General features: G+C 44.9%; 1 protein-coding gene across 16 annotated transcripts in view; it reads left to right on the forward strand.

The window, feature by feature from the left end:
- Window positions 1-19,886, forward strand: part of LOC137423244 (CUGBP Elav-like family member 2) — a 219,334-nt gene that overhangs the window by 85,230 nt on the left and 114,218 nt on the right. The window contains exon 1 of one of the 16 annotated variants that reach the window (XM_078774520.1): window positions 6,806-6,878. The exons of the other annotated variants lie outside the window; for them this stretch is intronic. Coding sequence (XP_078630646.1) covers window positions 6,833-6,878 — 46 coding nt within the window. The 5' untranslated portion in view covers window positions 6,806-6,832. Of the gene's footprint in view, window positions 1-6,805; window positions 6,879-19,886 lie in introns of those variants that run through there. 16 annotated transcript variants of the gene reach the window in all.

Raw genomic sequence — 19,886 nt, forward strand, 5'->3', positions numbered from 1 at the left:
GGCAAGGGGGAATATTTGAAAGAGATGGGTGATGGGGAAGATTTGGAGGGGAGGGGCAAGGGGGTAGATTTGGAGGGGAGGGGTGATGGGGAAGTTTTGAAGGGGAGGGGTGAGGGGGAAGATTTGGAGGGAAGGGGTGATGGGGAAGTTTTGGTGAGGTTGTTTCTGCCAAAGGGGGCAATGCCACCTGTTAGAGCCAAGGGTGTACCTACTTTTTCCACATGTGAAATTTGCATTTATGTTTATTTAAATTATACAATGGACTACAAAATGTAAATGTTTCATGATATTTGTTATATTATCTCATATTTATCTGTCAATATTGTTGAAATGAAGATCAAATAGCTGTATGTTGAAATATGTTGAAAAAGTCAAAACTTTACATGGGGTGTACTTACTTTTTCACGTAACTGTACATTATTATTCATTTAAAATATGTTTGCGCCCTTTAAAGTGAGTGGTGTTAAACTCCCCTGCATGAATTTGGAGCCATTTCATATGCCACAATTTTACTTTTCATATTTTTACCCTGTGCCCACTAAGCGAAAAGCAGGGTTAGGCATTCGGTTATGTGCGTACGTGTGTACGTGTCTGCATTTTTAATATTCATTTTCTCGCCAAACGTTGGTCCGATTGACACGAAATTTTACAATATAGGAGTGCCTCTGCCTGTATAATTTTTTTATCCATAATTATGACATCACAGGTCACTTGGTATAGACGCCATCTTGGAAAAACGTCACACCTCCATATCTCCGAAACCGCTGAATGAAATTTTTTTTGAAACCGCTCATTGTCAAGTACTCCCCATTGGGAATAAGATATGTTGATGTCATTGGTGCCTTTGTTATGATGTCATAATTCAGCAAATATAACGCTTGATCCGATCATTATGAATTTTCTTCTCTGTAATACTGTTGATGTACAGTATTATAACTGTTGGTTTGATGTATAGAAAATTTTCACCATAGGAGCGCCTCCTCCTGTAGAATATTTTAATTATAATTATGATGTCATAGGTCACATGGTACACTGTTGGTACAGGCATCATCTTGGAAAAAACAAAAAATGTTGCACCTCTATATCTCTGAAACCGCTCCATGGAAGAAATTTAAACGTGGCTCATTGTATAGAACCCTGCATGGGAATAAGTGTTCCAACAATGACCTGGTTGGTGCCTTAATTTTGACGTCATAATTTGACAGGGACAACGCTTAGTCTGATCAGTTTGAAATTTATTGAGTGTGATCTACACAACAATTATATTAGAGATTATAAGGTTATAATGTCATTGCTAACGGGATCTGACAGCCATATTGGATAAAAAAAAAAACACCGTTCAAAAACAGAAGAGTTGACTCACACCAAGTTGACTGCGCAGGATAAGTATTCTATGAATACCATCTAATTTTTTACTGTTACTGAGTAACAGTTAAAGCCTTGTCTGCTTTGGTCACTGAGGAATCAAAATGTTAGTATTGCACAGCTCTTCCAGATATTTTGTTTAGAGGGATTCTTCACCTGTATTCAGCAAATATTTCAGCGTTGTACATTGATACACAATGGTAACAACCGCCTTTAGAGGCCATTTTCCCTCGCAGAGCAGGGGTTGGCCTTTTTTGGGCACCGTGGTCCCCTTTTTGAAGCAATGTTTTGAAGCAAATGAATGTTCTTTTTGAAGCAATTCTTCTTCTCCTATAAAAGGATGCTTTCGACTTGCTCACCAAATCAGTTCATTCCAAAAAAAAATACCATCTCTTACAGTTCCTTTTTTCTACATTCCCGAAACTCTCCAGCACTCCACCCCTCCTTCAGCGTCCTCAAACGTATTTTTGACTCGAAGGTCTCAAACTCATTTTGCAAGAAATGTTCGTTTCCCATTAATCGTACATTTTTCAAAATCCAATCTCACCCCTCCCCTCCAAATCTTCCCCATCCCCCCTTCCCTCCAAAACTTCCCCATCCCCCCTCCCCTCCAAAACTTCCCTATCACCCCTTCCCTCCAAAACTTCCCCATCACCCCTCCCCTCCAAAACTTCCCCATCTCCCCTCCCCTCCAAATCTACCCCCTTGCCGCTCCCCTCCAAATCTTCCCCATCACCCATCTCTTTCAAATCTTCCCCCTTGCCCCTCCCCCTCCAAATCTTCCCCATCACCCATCCCTTTCAAATCTTCCCCCTTTCCCCTCCCCTCCAAAACTTCCCCATCACCCCTCCCCTCCAAATCTACCCCCTTGCCCCTCCCCTCCAAATCTTCCCCATCACCCATCTCTTTCAAATCTTCCCCCTTGCCCCTCCCCTCCAAATCTTCCCCATCACCCATCCCTTTCAAATCTCCCCTCTTGCCCCTTCCCTCCCCTCCCTCCCAAACTCCCCCCCACACCCCTCCCCTCCGAGACTCTCCCTCGCTCCTCCCCTCCTAGACTCCCCTCTCACCTCTCCTCCTCAAAGCATCCTCCCCGCTTCTTCCCCCTTCCAACTTTCACCTTCCTCTCCCCCAACCTTCTGCCTCGCTCTTCCCCCTCCTCAAATAACACCTCACTGTGCCTCACCCAATCTCCATCACACCTTTTGGCCGCCCCATTCTTCCCTTTCTCCAAGCTATTCTGAAATCTCTGACACACCTTCAACAGCTCTCCCTACCTCTTCCTCCTCTTCCACATCTTCCCTACCCCTCCCCCCCGTTCTGTATCTGATGCTCCCCCTTCCTCTTCATTAACGGTATGGACCTCAAACATCCGGGGCCTTCGCTCAAACTTGACTGATCTCTCTCATACAGGTTGCTTCTGACAAACCAGATGTGATCTGCTTAACAGAAACTTTCCTCCTTCATGATGTCTCTGATTCCTTGGTATCTCTCCCAGTTTACTCCCTCGTCCGGTATGATAGACCCGAGCTTCGTCCTGGAGGTGGGGTTGCTATCTTTATAAAAAAAACTCCCTTCCTCACTCGCCCTGCACTGCCCTCTCTCCACCTCACCCCCAGGAATACCTTTGGCTACGGCTTCCCCTTCGCTCCCACCTTTTGTTCATATGTGTGTTGTACCGTCCACCAAACAGTGATGACTCCATCTACATCTCGCTGTCTGATAATATGGACCAACTTCTTTCTACCCATCCCAACACTCTCTTCCTCATATGTGGTGATTTCAATTGTCACCATGCCAGTTGGCTGGGTGTGGGTACCTCTCTCACCAGCCATGGCTCTTCAGCAAAGGACTTCTGCGACTCACTGGGACTGACACAATCTGTCAATTTCCCGACCCGGATCTCAGTCAACGGAGCATCTTCTCTTCTGGACTTGGTTATGACTAACTTCCCTGAAAATGTCTGCTGCTCTTCTTCTGCTCCAATCGGCTCATCTGATCATGTGCTTGTCAAAGTGGACATCTCTCTGACCATTCTCAGAGAGCCTCCTCAGCGTCGACGAGTCTGGCATTTCACTCAGGCCAACTGGCACGGTCTTCAAGCAGCCATCAATCATCTGGACTGGTCTCCCATCTCGACCGCCTCTGACATCAGCTCATCCTGGGAATTCTTCCAAAGTAAATTGCTCTCTCCCATGCACAGATTTATCCCATCTCGTCGTCAGTTGTCATACCCTTCCTCCCGTCCATTGTACACGGAATCTTGTGGTGAGGCTGTTGCCCAGAAACGACTTGCTTTCGTCTCCTGGTAAGCAAATCCAACGGAAGGAAATCTCATTTCCTTTCACAAAGCCCGAAACAAGTGTGTGTTCACCCTCAGGAGAGCCAGGAAACTATATCTCTCCGTTCTCAAGACCGAACTCTCTTATCTGTCTCCCTCTTCCAAATCCTGGTGGCGTCTGGTCAAATCTGTTTCTGGTGTTTGTTCCCCCTCCATCCCCTCCCTCACCTCAAACGGCTACAGGGCTGACTCCGCACGTGAAAAATCTGAATGCCTCAACTCTATTTGCCTCTAAATCCTGTGTCCCAAACCCATCCCTCTCTGTCCCCACCATACCCAGTCATACCCAGCTGCTCCTGGAGTCTGTGTCCTTTCCTCCTGACAAAGTGGAAAAGTTTCTGTCAACCCTCGACTCTGATTCTGCAACTGGTCCTGACGGCATCAGCCCACGGGTCCTAAAATCATGTTCTTCCGCTCTTTCACTCCCTCTCTCTGTTCTCTTCACCCTCTCTTTTGCTCAACGTCATCTGCCATCTGCTTGGAAATCAGCCAACATCACCGCTTTGCACAAAAAGGTGCAAAAACAAATCCTAGCAACTACAGACCAATCAGCCTTCTCCCTATTATCAGCAAAGTCATGGAATCCATCATTGCTTCAGATATGAAATCTTTCCTCTTCTCCAATGGCTTGATCTCTGACAATCAATTTGGTTTCAGACCTGGTCACTCTAGTCTGGACATGCTACTTCTGCTTTCTCAACAATGGATGGAGGTCCTCAATGCCAAACAGGAAATTGGAGCTGTCTCCCTTGACATATCACGTGCCTTCGATACGGTCTGGCACCCCGCTCTGCTCACCAAACTCTCCTCCTTTGGTATCCATGGAAATCTCCACGCATGGCTGGCGGACTTCCTCTCTAGTCGTAGTCAACGTGTGGCCCTGAATGGGTTTCTCTCATCTCCTCTTCCCGTTCAGGCTGGAGTTCCCCAAGGCAGTGTCCTGGGCCCTGTGCTTTTTCTGGTCTTCATCAATGATCTCTCTGACTCTCTTGAAAATTCTCTCTATCTCTTTGCCGACGACTCTACTCTCTGTCGCTCCATTCCTCATCCCTCAGATCGGCAGTCTGCAGCCTCCTCACTCTCTGCAGACCTGGACAAAATCACAGACTGGGCAAACAAGTGGAACATGTCTTTCAATCCTGACAAAACTCACACACTTACGATGTCTCTCTGAAAAGACCGACTGGACAACCCTCCCATCGACTTTCTGAATAATCCTCTCCAAGAAGTTCTGTCACTCAAGCTTTTGGGTCTCACTATCTGCCATGATCTTTCCTGGGAAAACCACATTTCAAGTCTGGCCTCCAAAGCCAGTCGCCGACTGGGCATCCTCCGTCGTGCGAAGTCCTTCCTTGGCACACCTGAGCTCCTCACCACATACAAGGCTTTCATCCGCAGCTCAATGGAATACTGCTCTCCCCTCTGTGCTGGTGCTCCTGCCTCACACCTAGCTCATCTTCACGCTTTTGAAACCAAAGCGTTCAGAATCATTGGAATCTCCCGCGATGAAGCTAACTCCAAGGGCCTTTCACTCACTCACCGCAGGCAGGTTGGTGGTCTTTCCGTCTTCTACTGACTCCTCTCTGGCCTTGCCCCCCCCCCCAGCTCTCTCTGGGCTCTGTCCCCCAAATATTCCTACAGGTCGCACAACATCTGCCTGCAACCCTCTTATGGTTAAACTGCCAAAATCAAGACTTTCTGCTCACCTTCACTCCTTCATTCCTCTTTTCTCCCGCCTCTGGAACAAACTCCCTCACTCTCTTCAATCCCACTCCACCCTCCAGGTCTTTAAAACAGCTGTTCACCACCATCTCTTATCTTCCCCCATCCAAAACCTTTATCTTTTCTGCCGCCGCTAATGTCACCCCAAATCCTACACTTTTTTGAAATACCAACTTCTGTCCTGGAAGTCCTTGGTCTCCTTGTGTTTTATACCTCTCCCCCCCCCCCCCCTTCCTACGCCTCCTCCCCCCAGGCCATCTCCCTCCTGTGCTTCTCCCTGCTCTCAGGTGTTGTGTTTGTGTGCTGCCCCTCCTCTCCCAATCTTGTCTACCGCTCCCTCTTTCTCTATGTTTTGTTTGTCTGGTTGATTTGTTTGTGGAATAAATGTTCGCTCTTGCACGAGCCTCGATTCAGTATACAAAAAAAAGAAATAAAAAAAGAAGAAGGTTTTGTGGCCGGATGCCTATCCTGCCACCAACCCTGTTAGTCGCCTCTTGCGACACTTAAAAGCAGTGAACTGGTGCTCAATTTGCCGACCTCGGAAGGATGACATGATACACAATGGTAACTTGCTCATTAAACTATTGATTAATTTGTTGCTGATTAATTCGTCTATTATTTGTACTTTGTGATTAGGACTAAGGCACGGTTGCATAAAACTCCCTTAACCTCAAGGACAGATTTCCCTTCAGGTATGTTGCAATTCCTTAGCTAAGGATTTCCATAAGTGCTGTTGCATAATCAACCCTTAAGGATAAGGAGTCCCTTAAATTTAAGAAAATCCTTCGGAGCTGTTGCGCTGCCAGGGAACCGATCAGATGATAGATAGGAAGAGCCACATTCAAGGCACCCAGTGCCAGAGGCAGCACAGCAACCCCAAAACATCACTGAACCTCCTCCATGTTTGACTGTGGGGAAGGTGTGCTTTTCTTTGAAGGCTTCATTTTGTTTTCTGTAAACATTGAGATGATGTGCTTTTACAAAAACGCTCTAATTTGGTCTCATTTGTCCACAGGACATTCTCCCAGAAGGATTTTGGCTTGTTCAAGTGTGTTTTGACAAACTCCAGTCAGGCATTCTCATGTCTCTCTCAGCAGTGGGGTCCTCCTGGGTCTCCTACCATTATAACCCCCTTTCATTGAGTTGGCGACGGATGGTGCGAGTTGAAACTGTCGTACCTTGTGTCTGAAGGTCAACTTGAATCTGTTTGGCAGTTGATCGAGGTGCTTTCTCCACCATTCGAACAATCCTTCGCTGCAATCTTCGATCAACTTTTCTCTTGCGGCCACGTGCAGGGAGGTTGGCTACAGTGGCATGGGCCTTAAACCTCCTGATAACATTGCGTACGGTGGACACAGGAACATCAAGGTCTCTGGAGATGGACTTGTAGCCTTGAGATTGTCCATGCTTGGCTACAATCTTGTGTCTGACCTCCTCAGACGATTCTCAGGTTTTCTTTCTTTTCTCCATGCTCATTGCGGTACACACAGTGACACAAAACAGCAGAATGACTCCTTTTCTCTATTCAAACTGGTTGAATGACTGATTTTTATATTGCAGGCACCTGCAACTCAACATAGGTGAATTCAATTCCAAAGTAAAGGAGGATCACCTGCTTGAAATCTAATTAATTTCTAGCAATTTCTGAAAGGTGCCAATAATATTGTCCGGGCCATTTTAGGATTTCTGTGTGGAATAAGCTAAGATTTAGTCATTTTTTCAGCTTTTTTTGTTTTGTTCCACTGCAAACCAAAGAAATACATATGTGGATCCAAAAATATTTTTTAATTTCAACGATTTTCTGGAAGAAATGGTGCATTATTTGAAAAAAGCGCAAAGGTGCCAATATTTTTGGCCACAACTGTACGTTGTGGAAATTTGTTTAAATTGACGTAGCCCCAAGCAACGAATCATGACCTTTCTTACAATGTTTAATACCCTTCTGAAAGGTTATTTCTAATTGTTGGAGAAAAGCCGATGACGGGAGTAGGGTGTGTATTTTGGGGTAAGGGAGGATTTATGGGAAAATTTCCTGAACCCATAAAGATTTTTTTTTTTGATATTCGTGTATGCAACCATCCTCAACTTAAGGATGTCCATCAGGAAAGGTGAAGGAAATCCTCAACTTTTCCCTTAAATTAAGGATGCTTTAATATGCAACCGTGCCCCAAAAAGCCTCAGCAAATTAAAAACTTGTTAATGTAAATAAAATTGATCCAACGGCTGCATGGTGGGGGTTAGTGGAGATGCCAATATAACTCAGATATATGACGGTATTGTGGAAACCATTTTATTAAAATCAATTTCAAGTGGTACTAGTACTACTACCACAAATTATACCCATCTTCCTTTGGGACCAGCTGAGGAACTTTTTATTATTTATTTATTTATTTATTTATTTAGCCCAAGTCAAGATTCACAAACCTACTGGTCAGGCCTGACGTTTGACTGCTTGTGGCAGGAATTTATAATTTGTTCAAGGTTCCAGGGATCAGGGGTGCTGTAAGGGGGGGAAAGGTTAGGATGATTCCAAGGGCCCTGCACTGACAGGGGCCCTAAAAATTATTAGAACATTCGGTAAAAATTTTCAATATTAAATTATTAACCACTTTCCCCCCTAACTTGTCCCCTCTTGGTCTCCTGAATGCAATTTGTAAGATGCAGCTGCAAAGCATTTTTGGAGAAGTGTGCATTGCTTCACGTATATTTTGCACACTGCCTGTGACTGTTGCTGGTGGTGAGAGATCTTTCAGTAAGCTAAAACTGATTTTTTAAAACAAAAAACTATTTGAGGTCCACCATGTCCCAGGACAGGCTTTGTAGTCTTGCCATGCTGTCCATTGAAAGTCAGTTGGCTAGAAAGCTGGACTTCAAAGCCTTGATCAGTGACTTTGCTAGCAACAAGGCTCGGCGCTGGGCTCTTGTTGTGTAAGGCTGAGCAAGGACCAGTGATAACTAAATGGCATGGCTATGGATATTGGATCACTACACTTGGTATGTATACTTGTATGTATACTCTGCTGCTTATTATATTATTTTGTTTGTTATATCATTCTATAGATGATAATGTTAATTTATTTTAATTGAAGAGGTTAATGTATGTTGTAATTCTTACCATTAAAATTACATTTAGACTGTAAAAGATGGCCTTTAGCACATTTCTTGTGTGGGTATCAGTCTTGCATCAAATAGTGAATTCCATACTTTATGCAGAAATATATGCATTGTTTCAACCTTCTGGCAAAAATGTCGGGGAAAAAATGTACGCGCGTGCTTCATAGGGGCCCATTGTGATATCATTTCATGGGGCCCAAAATCCCTGGCGGCGCCCCTGCCAGGGATAACTTGGCTTTTGTTCAAGAAGAAAACTGTTTGTTCATGAACATTATCCAACGAACATTGTCGGTAGACGGGTCTTCCAGCTCAACGTCCTTCTGAAGGATACCACACACATTTATGCATCACCATGGGTGCGAAAACACCAGGGTGATAGTTTACAGCCGGGTTTACATTCAAACCCGGGTGGGACCACTCAATATCGAGTGTACAAAACTCAAAGCCTTCTCCTGCCAGCCTTTTTTTCCCAGCAATATCAGGAGTCATGCTTAATTCCGTAAACACGTTTTTTTGTGGCCCGCCAGCATTTTTGGTGGCCCGACCGTATATTATTTGGTGGTGAATCAAACTTCATAAAAATCAGTATCCACGTTTAAATTACTATTTCTCATGACACCCATAGATCAAATTTCAGAGCTTTTCATACCAGCTGCCTCGAAATGAGCAATCACAGAACATTCCCATCAGCTACTTGATAATCTACCTACTAACTTACAGCAAAATAAGACTAGGTAAGGACAATTTTAATGTTTGCTGAAGAAAAATCTCTTCACGTAATATGTTAACCCTTTTATTGCATTTTCCAAAACCATTGTTAGCTCTACACAACTTTCAGCTTTTGACGAGATAATTGTTGTCATGAAATCTCGAAAATATTACGAAAACACGTGTTACTGTAAAACTTGAGTATTTTTATGCCTCCGCTGACGAAGTCGCCGGAGGCATTATGTTTTCAGGTTGTCTGTCCGTCCGTGATAGGTTTTCGGTCCTGCGATAACTTGAGAACCGCTAAAGGGATCTTAGTCAAACTCGGTGCAGGTATGTATAATGAGGTAAAGATTAACTGATTAGAGTCACGAGGTCAAAGGTCAAAGTCTGTAATATGTCCTTAATTTGAGAATGGCTGAAGTGATCCAATTCAAACTTGGTACAGGTATGTATAATAATGTAAAGATTAACTGATTAGATTTTGGTGGCAAGGGTCAAGGGTCAAAGTCCGTAATAGGTCCATAACTTGAGAATGGCTGAAGTGATCTAATTCAAACTTGGTACAGGTATGTATAATGATGTAAAGGTTAACTGATTAAATTTTGGGGTTTCAAGGTCAGAGGTCATGTCAGGTAAAAATGTGATAACTTGTCAACAGTATTATATTGGAATCTCCCGCGATGAAGCTAACTCAGAGGGCCTTTCACTTACTCACCGCAGGCAAGTTGGTGGTCTTTCTGTCTTCTACCGACTCCTCTCCGGCCTTGCTCCCCCAGCTCTCTCTGGGCTCTGTCCCCCAAATATTCCTACAGGTCGCACAAGATCTGCCTGCAACCTTCTTATGGTTACACTGCCAAAATCAAGACTCTCTGCTCACCTTCACTCCTTCACACCTCTTTTCTCCCGCCTCTGGAACAAACTCCCTCACTCTCATATCCCACTCCTCCCTCCAGGTCTTTAAAACAGCTGTTCACCACCATCTCTTGTCTTCCCCCATCCAAAACCTTGATCTTTTCTACCCCCGCTAATTTCACCCCAGATTCAATTTGAAGATCCTGGTGTTGGGCTAGCGGCTAGGGTGCCGGCTTAGGATCCTAGGATCCTGGGTTCGAATCCCGGTCGATCGCTGAATTAACACCAGGGGGGTTGACTCAGCCTGTCATCCTTCCGAGGTCGGCTAATTGAGTACCAGTTCACTGGTAATTCTCTGTTTGTCGTTAAAGGCGGCAAAAAGGGTTTGCGTCAGGAAGGGCATCCGGCCGTAAAACATTGCCTCAAAAAGGGGACCAAAAAAAAACAACAACAACAACCACGGTGCCCGAAAAAGGCCAACCCCCGCTTTGCGGGGAAAAATGGCCTCTAAAGGTGGTTATTATTTATTTTTTTAATTCAATTTTTTGAAACACCAACTTCCTTCCTGGAAGTCCTTGCAGTGTCCCTGTGTTTTATACTTCTCCCACTCCTCCTCCCCCTTCCCACGCCTCCTCCCCCCCAAGCCCAGCCACAGATCTCCCGATGTCCCTGCTCTCAAATGTTGTGTTTGTGTGCTTCCCCTTCTCTCCCCATCTTGTCTACCGCTACCCTTATTGTATGTTGTGTGATAAATGTTAGCTCTTTCATGAGCCTCGATCCTGTATAGGGAAAAAAACAACAAAAACAGCTGAAGGGATTTTAATTAAACCTTGGTACAGGTATGCATAACGATGTAAACATGAACTGATTAAATTTTGGGGTCAAAGGTCAGAGGTCATGTCAGGTAAAAATGTGATAACTTGAGAACAGCTGAATGGATTTAAAGCAAACTTGTTACAAGTATTATAATGTGGGCGGAGGCATATCTGTCGACGTCGTGACGCTGAAGAGTGTCGTTCTAGTTATGTAGCAAAATATTATTATGTATGCTTAAGTGTCGTAGAAGATGATGTAAGTTAGTTAAGGGAGGACGAGCAAAAAAAGCTAATGGACGAACAACCGAACATCTTGCCATCACGACACATTTTATCAGTTCATCTCTTTGACAATCGAGATCAGATGAGATGATGTAAAAAGGTGTCTTTACTTTCTTACCTCACCTATGAAGTGTGTGAACACTTGGGCAGCTTTGTCATTACAATGCATGCTTCCGATGTCCAAACCTTTTGCTTTATACGGCTGGCACATCCATACCTAATCTGCGAATGGACGGAAGTTTTTTTTGCTATATTGCACGAGCTTTTCGAAATTGATGTTTCAGTTTATGTACTGATTGTTCATTTTTGTTATCATTTTTTTCTGCCTTAGATGTTCCAGGCTCTGCCTTTCTGGCCTTCTTCTTCACCATTGCGTGCTGGTGATTTTCACCTTCGTGGTGCTTTTGCACACTATATTTCTTAAAGTTGCCGCACCCGGTGGAAAACACATTTTGCTTTCTTTCCACCTCCGTTCCTCTCACATCTTCCTCACTACACACCTTGCATAACATAACATCACATCGCAATCTTCCTCATAACAAAGTCACGTGAACTCGCTCTCCCATTCCGGCCAATACTTTCTCATCCTTTTCCCTAGTTCGTATTCCTTTTCGACCAGCTTACTTTTTTCTGCTTGTTCACTTTTCGGATGCGATACATTTTTTTTTATACAAAGCCACATGATAGAAAACTGAAGTACACGTCTCCTCTGAGATGGAGTCTCAGCACCATGTGATCATTAGAGCATCTTCATATGATCAAATGGGTTATTCCAGTCTTATAAAATTAGACAGCCAATCAGAAGTCACGCACTGCACACTGATCTCTGACGCGATACATTTGGGCATTGTACAATCATGTGCCCGTGCCGCATGCCGCATGCATGGTTTATATCATTCTAGCATGCGGCAAATAATGTGATGCGTGCACTGAATATTGCAAGTGATGAGCATGCATTTTTCCCCAAAAACAGATAAAGATATTTGAATGGAAGAATCATTATTTCTTAATAATAATTATTTTAATTATAATGAAAGAAGTCCACATATTATTTCTTCCTGCCACTGGGTGTGAAGTTTCGTGATTCTGACATGAGATGGCTCATTGCTACGTTAGTCAATATGGCAGATGGCAGGGCAGCATTCAGTGCTGTGTGAAGCATGAGTTGGGATGCCTGACGGGAGATGAGATGACTCGAGATGATTTAGGTGCACCATTACGATCCTGAGATCGAGTCGGTCAATGGAGTACCACCGCAAAGGATCACCAGCCATGACTTGGCTCCATCAGATTGTGATCTCTTCCCCAAACCTGTGGAATACCTTTGTGAAGAACATTTTTCTTCCGATGATGATGATGTTGAGGCTACTGTTAAGCTCTGGTAAAGTCATCGGGATTGTTACGGCATCACAAAACTACTTGAACGTTGGCAGGAATGTGTGAACACCAGAGGTGATTATGTTGAAAACTCAATATGCACCATGGTAGATTAATGTTCATGGGAGAGTTCCGCTTCCGGTCCCTCGAGCGACGGGGCTTGCTTTGATCTCTCCACGGCATCAAAGTTTGAGTGTTTTCCCGTTCGTTTCTTTGTCAAATTTCCGCTGCGTATTTTGTTGTGTATGTGTTATTGTGTGTTTCTATTTGGTTTTGGTTTTGTAGTTGTTGCAAATTTGTGTGTAATTAGTCGTTTCTTTGTCCGCGCCTCGTGCGGCCTGGTGTCTCGTGCGGCCTCCTCGTCTCGACTTGTGCCCCGCCCCCTATATTCTCGTTTGTTCTTTCACCTCTGCTCCTGCTTTCTCAAATCCATGTTCTCACTTAGAGACTTTTCCCAGATTGTTTTCATGGATTTGTTTAAATATTTATTTAAATATGTTTAAACCGCAGCGGTGATCCCCCCCCCCCCCCCCCCCCCCAGGATTTCCATGTTTTAAACGTTTCCCAGTGTGTACCCTGGATAAGAATAGGTACGCCGTAACCCTTGCGTGTCGTAGGAGGCGACTAAGAGGGTTGGCGTCAGGAAGGGCATCCGGCTATAAAAAACATTGCCTCAAAAAGAGAACCATGACAATTACAACTACATGTGGGCAGGGTACAGCCCGAAGTGGAGATCGGTTTCTGAGGTTTGGGACATGGAATGTAGGGACAATGACAGGGAGATCAGGAGAAGTGGTGGAAGTATTGGTCAGAAGAAGAGTGGACATATGTTGTGTGCAAGAGACGAGATGGAAGGGAAGTGGTGTGAGAATGGTGAAGGGTAGGCAGGGACAGAAATACAAGTTTGTGTGGCAAGGGTGCCTGGAGGGCATGAATGGTGTTGGTGTCCTGTTTTCTGAGGAGTTTGTAGACAGTGTGGTGAGTGTGACTAGAGTGAGTGATAGGTTGATGATGGTGAAAATGATGATTGGAAAGCTCTTGGTGAACGCCATCTTGGGATATGCTCCGCAGGTTGGTCGTAGCGATGAAGAGAAGGACAAGTTCTGGTGTGCGATAGAGAAGCTGATGGAAAACGTGAAAGATGAGGAAGTTGTTGTGGTAGGAGGAGACCTAAATGGACATGTGGGAAGGAGTATGGATGGTTTTTAGGGAGTTCATGGGGGTTACGGATATGGTGTGAGAAATGGAGAAGGTGAAAGGATTTTGGAGTTTGCTGATGGAGCTGATTTGTTGATTTGTAATACTCAGTTCCAGAAAGAGGATAATACGCTTGTTACATACACGTCAGGTACGACGACAACCGTTGACTACCTGATGGTGCGTATGCGAGATAGGGGGCACCTCCGGGACACAAAGGTGATCCCGGGGGAGGAGGCTGTTTCACAGCACCACTTGGTTGTCTGTGACGTAAGGGTGAAAGGTGCGAGGAGAGCTCGGCGGGTGAAGTACCAACCGAGAATGAAGGTGTGGAGGTTGAAAGAGGTGACAGTAAGGGAGGCATTAAAAGAGAGGCTGAGTAGGGTCGAGGATGATGTGGTTGAGCTTGAAAGTGGTTGGATGTCAATGAAAGCTAGTCTGTTGGGAGCCGTTGGTGAGGTATGTGGATGGACAAAAGGACCACCGAGGCACTCGGAAACATGGTGGTGGGATGATGAAGTAGGAAAGAGGATTGACGAGAAGAGGAAGAAGTTCAAGGAGTGGCAGAAGGCGAAGGGTACGGGAGCAGAAACAGCAGAGCATGAAAGTTATAAGGCAGCCAGGAAGGCTGCAAAGAAAGAGGTAGCAAAGGCGCAGGAGGCATGTAGGAAAATGTTCGGAGAACGCTTGGATTCGGAAGAGGGTCAGAGAGCGGTATTCAGGATTGCAAAGCAGATAGCGAAAGAGAGGTGTGATGTGATGGGGGTGAGCTGCTTGAAGGATGAAGTGGGACAAATCGTTGTCGACCCAGATGGAATTAAAGGAAGATGGAAAAGATATATGGAAATGCTGTTGAATACAGAGAATGAATGGGATGGCAACATAGAGAGTCACCCAGTTTTAGGACCGGCAGAGAAGATAACTGAGAAGGAAGTTGAGGAAGCGATAAAAGCAATGAAGGGTAGAAAAGCGGGAGGGCCGACGGGAGTTGTGGGAGATATGTTGAAGGCAGCAGGAAGTTGGGGTGTGAAGAGAATGACAGAGATCTGTAATCTGGTGGTGAAAGAAGGCCGCATTCCAGTGGATTGGGAACTGAGTACCCTCGTCCCTCTATACAAGGGGAAAGGTGACCCTCTGGAGTGTGGCTCGTACCGAGCGATAAAGTTATTGGAGCATGGAATGAAGGTATTGGAAAGGGTGTTGGAGAGGAGGATAAGGAAGAAAGTGAAGATCGACGAAATGCAGTTTGGATTTATGCCAGGAAGAGGAACGACAGACGCGCTTTTCATTGTGAGGCAGTTGCAGGAGAAGTACATGGAGAAGAGGAAGAAGTTGTTTCTTGGGTTTGTTGATCTGGAGAAAGCATTCGATCGGGTTCCACGCAAAGTATTGACATGGGCATTGAGGAAGTTAGGAGTGGAGGAATGGTTGATCAGAGTAGTGATGGCAATGTACAAAAGAGCGCGCACAGCTGTAAGGACGAAGGACGGGAACAGTGGTGAGTTTGAGGTGAAGGTGGGAGTGCATCAGGGGTCGGTACTAAGTCCACTACTATTTGTAGCTGTGATGGAGGTGCTGGCTCAGAACGTAAAGGAGGGTTTACCGTGGGAGTTGTTGTATGCAGATGATCTGGTGTTGATTGCGGAAAGTATGGATGGACTGAAGGAAAAGATGAACATGTGGAAGGAATGTATGGAGACAAAAGGTCTGAAGGTGAATATTGGAAAGACGAAGGTGATGGCATGTGGTGAGGTGGAAAGAACTGGGAAGTGGCCCTGTGCTGTGTGTAGGAAGGGTGTCGGAGTGAACTCCATTCAGTGTACAATGTGCGCTGAGTGGGTTCATCAAAAATGTAGTGGTCTGAGAGGGTCATTAACCAGTGTGGCAGCTACATTCAAATGTAAGGTGTGCACAGAGGGAGCTGCAGATGGAGGAAATGTTGAGTTGGATCTTGGAGACGGTGTGAAGCTGGAAGGTGTGAAAACATTTTGCTACCTCGGAGACATGCTGAATGGAGAAGGTGGATCAGACTCGGCAACGGTTGCTCGAGTGAGATGTGCATGGAAGAAGTTTCGGGAATTGAGTGGCGTGCTGATGATGAGGGGAGTGTCGTTGAAGCTGAAGGGAAAGGTGTATGCTGCATGTGTGAGAAGTGTTATGATTTATGGGAGCGAGACATGGGTAATGAACGTAGAGCAGCAACGAAGGTTGGAAAGGGTGGAAATGCGAATGGTTCGACGGATGTGCGGATTATCGTTGAGAGAGAGGAAGACAAATGATGAATTGCGAAAGATGATGGGAATAGAGCCTCTGATTGATGCTGTGAAGAGGAACAGGTTGAGATGGTTTGGTCATGTGTTGAGGAAGGATGAAAGTGACTGGTTGAGAAGAGTGATGGAAATGAATGTAGAAGGAAGTAGAAGACGGGGAAGACCGAGAAAGACTTGGCTAAAGATGGTGGCAGAAGAAATGCGGGCAAGGGGGTTAACAAGGAGAGATGCAGAAAATAGGGCAAAATGGAGAAGATTGTCATGGGGACCGCAAGGCTAACCCCCGCTCTAGCAGGGAAAATGGCCTTTTAAAATGCATGTTGTTGTTGTTTGTTGTAGATTAATGTTCATATCTGTCTTCGTTGAATTCGAACATCTTTCCTTGTTTTGGAGAAAACTATTAGGAGGCATTACTTTTCAGCATGTCCTCGTGGATAAATACAAGACCAATAGTCTATGCCTGTTTGATACTTTAGGTGAAGAGGATAGTTTGACCTGGGTGGGGATACCAGTTATCAGTTAGCAAATTATGTTGTTTTAAAAAGAAGTTTTATAAGTATTTATATATATATATATATATATATATATATATATATATATATATATATATATATATATATATATATATATATATATATATGTATATGTATATGTATATATATATGTATATGTATATATATATGTATATGTATATGTATATGTATATGTATATATATATATATATATATATATATATATATATATATATATATATATATATATATATATATATATATATATATATATACAGTGGAACCTCGACTTACGAGTGCCCCAACTTACGAGTTTTTCGAGATACGAGCCGTCACTCTGGCAGTTTATTGCTTTGAGATGCGAGCCGAGATCCGAGTTACGAGCTTTCGCCACCCGGTCACGTGGTTATCTTGCCGTGCACGTACAGTATCTCTGTCGTAGTATAGCGCTGCATTTTAGATTTCGCATTTCGGTTATTTTGAGTTTACGCCGCCAGGTGGGCTCCGGTCACGTGGTTATCTTGCCGTGCACGTACAGTATCTCTGTCGTATAGCGCTAATGATATATAATGCCGCCGATAATGATATGATAATTTATGATAATGTATGCAGCACGACGTGGTCCTCACGTCACACAAGGCGCCTTTGCCGGCGCAAAACGGCTCTCTCAGGGTCAAACTCGGTATCGTTTTGAGCGCACGGTTCAGACCTTCAAGAAAAAGTTTATTTTGTAAAAATCGAGCCACGCGTTCAAAAGATATGACCGGTTTTGTTCGCCGGCACGTCGGCGCTCGAATCGAATCGAGTTAAAACGAACACTGCCGTTGTCGGGTCCGTCTGAGACAACCACCGGGCCTAGAACGCTGGGACCGGTCTCGTTGGATAGGCCTGGATCAGATCTCGAAACGCTGGAAGCTGCACCTCTCTGTGATAATCTTGTGGACCATGACAAGAGATCGTGCGACACGTGGTTATCATGCCGTGCAAGTACAGTATCTCTGCCGTCAACTTGTTCAGAGTGCCGGCGATAGCTCGCCTTCTCTTTGTGGAAAACACGGTGAGATCCTTAACATCCAACAACTAATGGGACGCAAACGGGGCGCCCAGTTTAGCGGTACACCCATTGATGAATCACCCTGCCTGTGATTCACCCATGACAGGTTATAGCTGGGTCGGGATTCAAACCCAGGCTGGACAGTTTAGACTTTAGAGTCAAGTGTGCGTACCTCCAGTCCAGGCCATCCTGCCAACTTGTATGCTGCATACAGGTGAAATATAAAGCGCGAGATATTTTTATATATACTGTATATTTAAAAAAAAATTGGTGTGGTTTTTGGCGGGCTGGAACGGATTAATAGCATTTCAATGCATTTCAATGGGGAAATTTGATTTGAGATACGAGCAATTTGACTTACGAGCTCGGTCACGGAACGGATTAAACTCGTAAGTCAAGGTTCCACTGTATATATATATATATATATATATATATATATATATATATATATACACAGTGAAACCTTGACTTGCGAGTGCACCAACTTACGAGTTTTCCGAGATACGAGCCGTCGCTCAGTCGATTTTTTGCTTTGTGATGCGAGCCGAGATCTGAGTTACGAGCGAGCGAGCTTGGATATAAAACACGTAATCGTCGAAAAACATGAGCGAGGTGTGCGTGTTGTCGACTTGGCGAGGCAGTACGATCGTAGTACTTCTACGATATGTACGATTTTGAAGCAGAAGGAGTCGATAAAGGCTATAACGCCAGCCAAGGGCGTTAAGATTATTTCAAAGCTCCGGACCTCTGTCCATGAAGAGATGGAGAAGTTGTTGTTTGTGTGGTTGATGGAGAAGCAGCTCGCAGGAGATACCGTGACCGAGAGCATCATCTGTGAGAAGGCACGAGACATTTACGGGGATTTGGTGCAGCAGACGGCGGGAACATCAACGGACGAGGCATCGGAAGAGTCATTCAAAGCCAGTCGGGGATGGTTTGATAATTTTAAGAAGAGGACCGGCATTCACTCCGTCGTCAGGCATGGTGAGGCAGCAAGCTCGGATGTGAAGGCAGCTGAAGATTTTATTATAACTTTTGCCGAACTGATAGAAACCGAAGGATACATCCCCCAGCAAATCTTCAACTGTGACGAGACAGGGCTCTTCTGGAAAAAGATGCCGAGGAGGACGTATATAACGGCAGAGGAGAAGAGCATGCCAGGCCACAACTTGTTCAGAGTGCCGGCAATAGCTCGCCTTCTCTTTGTGGAAGACACGGTGAGATCCTTAACATCCAACAACTAATGGGACGCAAACGGGGCGCCCAGTTTAGCGGTACACACATTGATGAATCACCCTGCCTGTGAAACACCGACATGACAGGTTATAGCTGGGTCGGGATTCAAACCCAGGCTGGACAGTTTAGAGTCAAGTGTGCGTACCTCCAGTCCAGGCCATCCTGCCAACTTGTATGCTGCATACAGGTGAAATATAAAGCGTGAGATATTTATATATATATATTTCAAAAAAAATTGGTGTGGCTTTTGGGGGCTGGAACGGATTAATAGCATTTCAATTCATTTTAATGGGGAAATTTAATTTGAGAAACGAGCAAATTGAGTTACGAGCTCGGTCACAGAACGAATTGAACTCGTAAGTCAAGGTTTCACTGTATATATATATATATATATATATTGTTACGGACCGCGGATAGGATGTTGTTTTGCCGAGCGGATGGCGCCGCGGCCCTAACAGTTAACCCGACTAACCCGATTCCTGAACGTTGGCCGAATCGCGCCACAGATATTCAATGGGGAAAAGACTAAAGCGAAGGATGTGAAGAAGAAGAACACCAAAGCAAAAAGGTTGGAAATGCTACTAAATTTATTCCTACTATTTACACAATCAAAGAAACCAAGGAGAAGGAAGGATAATAAAAGAAAATATAGAAGAAATCAGAGACACAGTGAAAATCGCTAGCTTATCTAAACAGGCTTAATTAATACCCAGGGACAAGACAAACAAAGACGGACTCACACGGGGAATTGCAGAGTGGATTGGCTGGAAGGAGGTGGGTGGCTGGAGGGGGAGGAAGGCACGGAGCTGGCTGGAGCTTGATCCCGCACGGGACGTCGGGCTGGACCTCGACGGCCGCCGATGCCACCGATCCTGTCGTGTGCGCGGGATCACGGGTCGGAGCTGCTTGGTGGAGCCAACGCTGCTGGTGGGGGGTCTGGTGTGACGGGTTCTCTCTTCTCTCTTTCTTAGTCCAACCCAGTCCAACAACAACTTCCAGGCTTTTCGGTGTTCTGATCTCCTCCCTCCTCGACTCTCT

This window comes from Myxine glutinosa, chromosome 3 (assembly GCF_964187855.1).
Source record: "Myxine glutinosa chromosome 3, kmMyxGlut1.1, whole genome shotgun sequence".
Lineage (NCBI taxonomy): Eukaryota > Metazoa > Chordata > Myxini > Myxiniformes > Myxinidae > Myxine > Myxine glutinosa.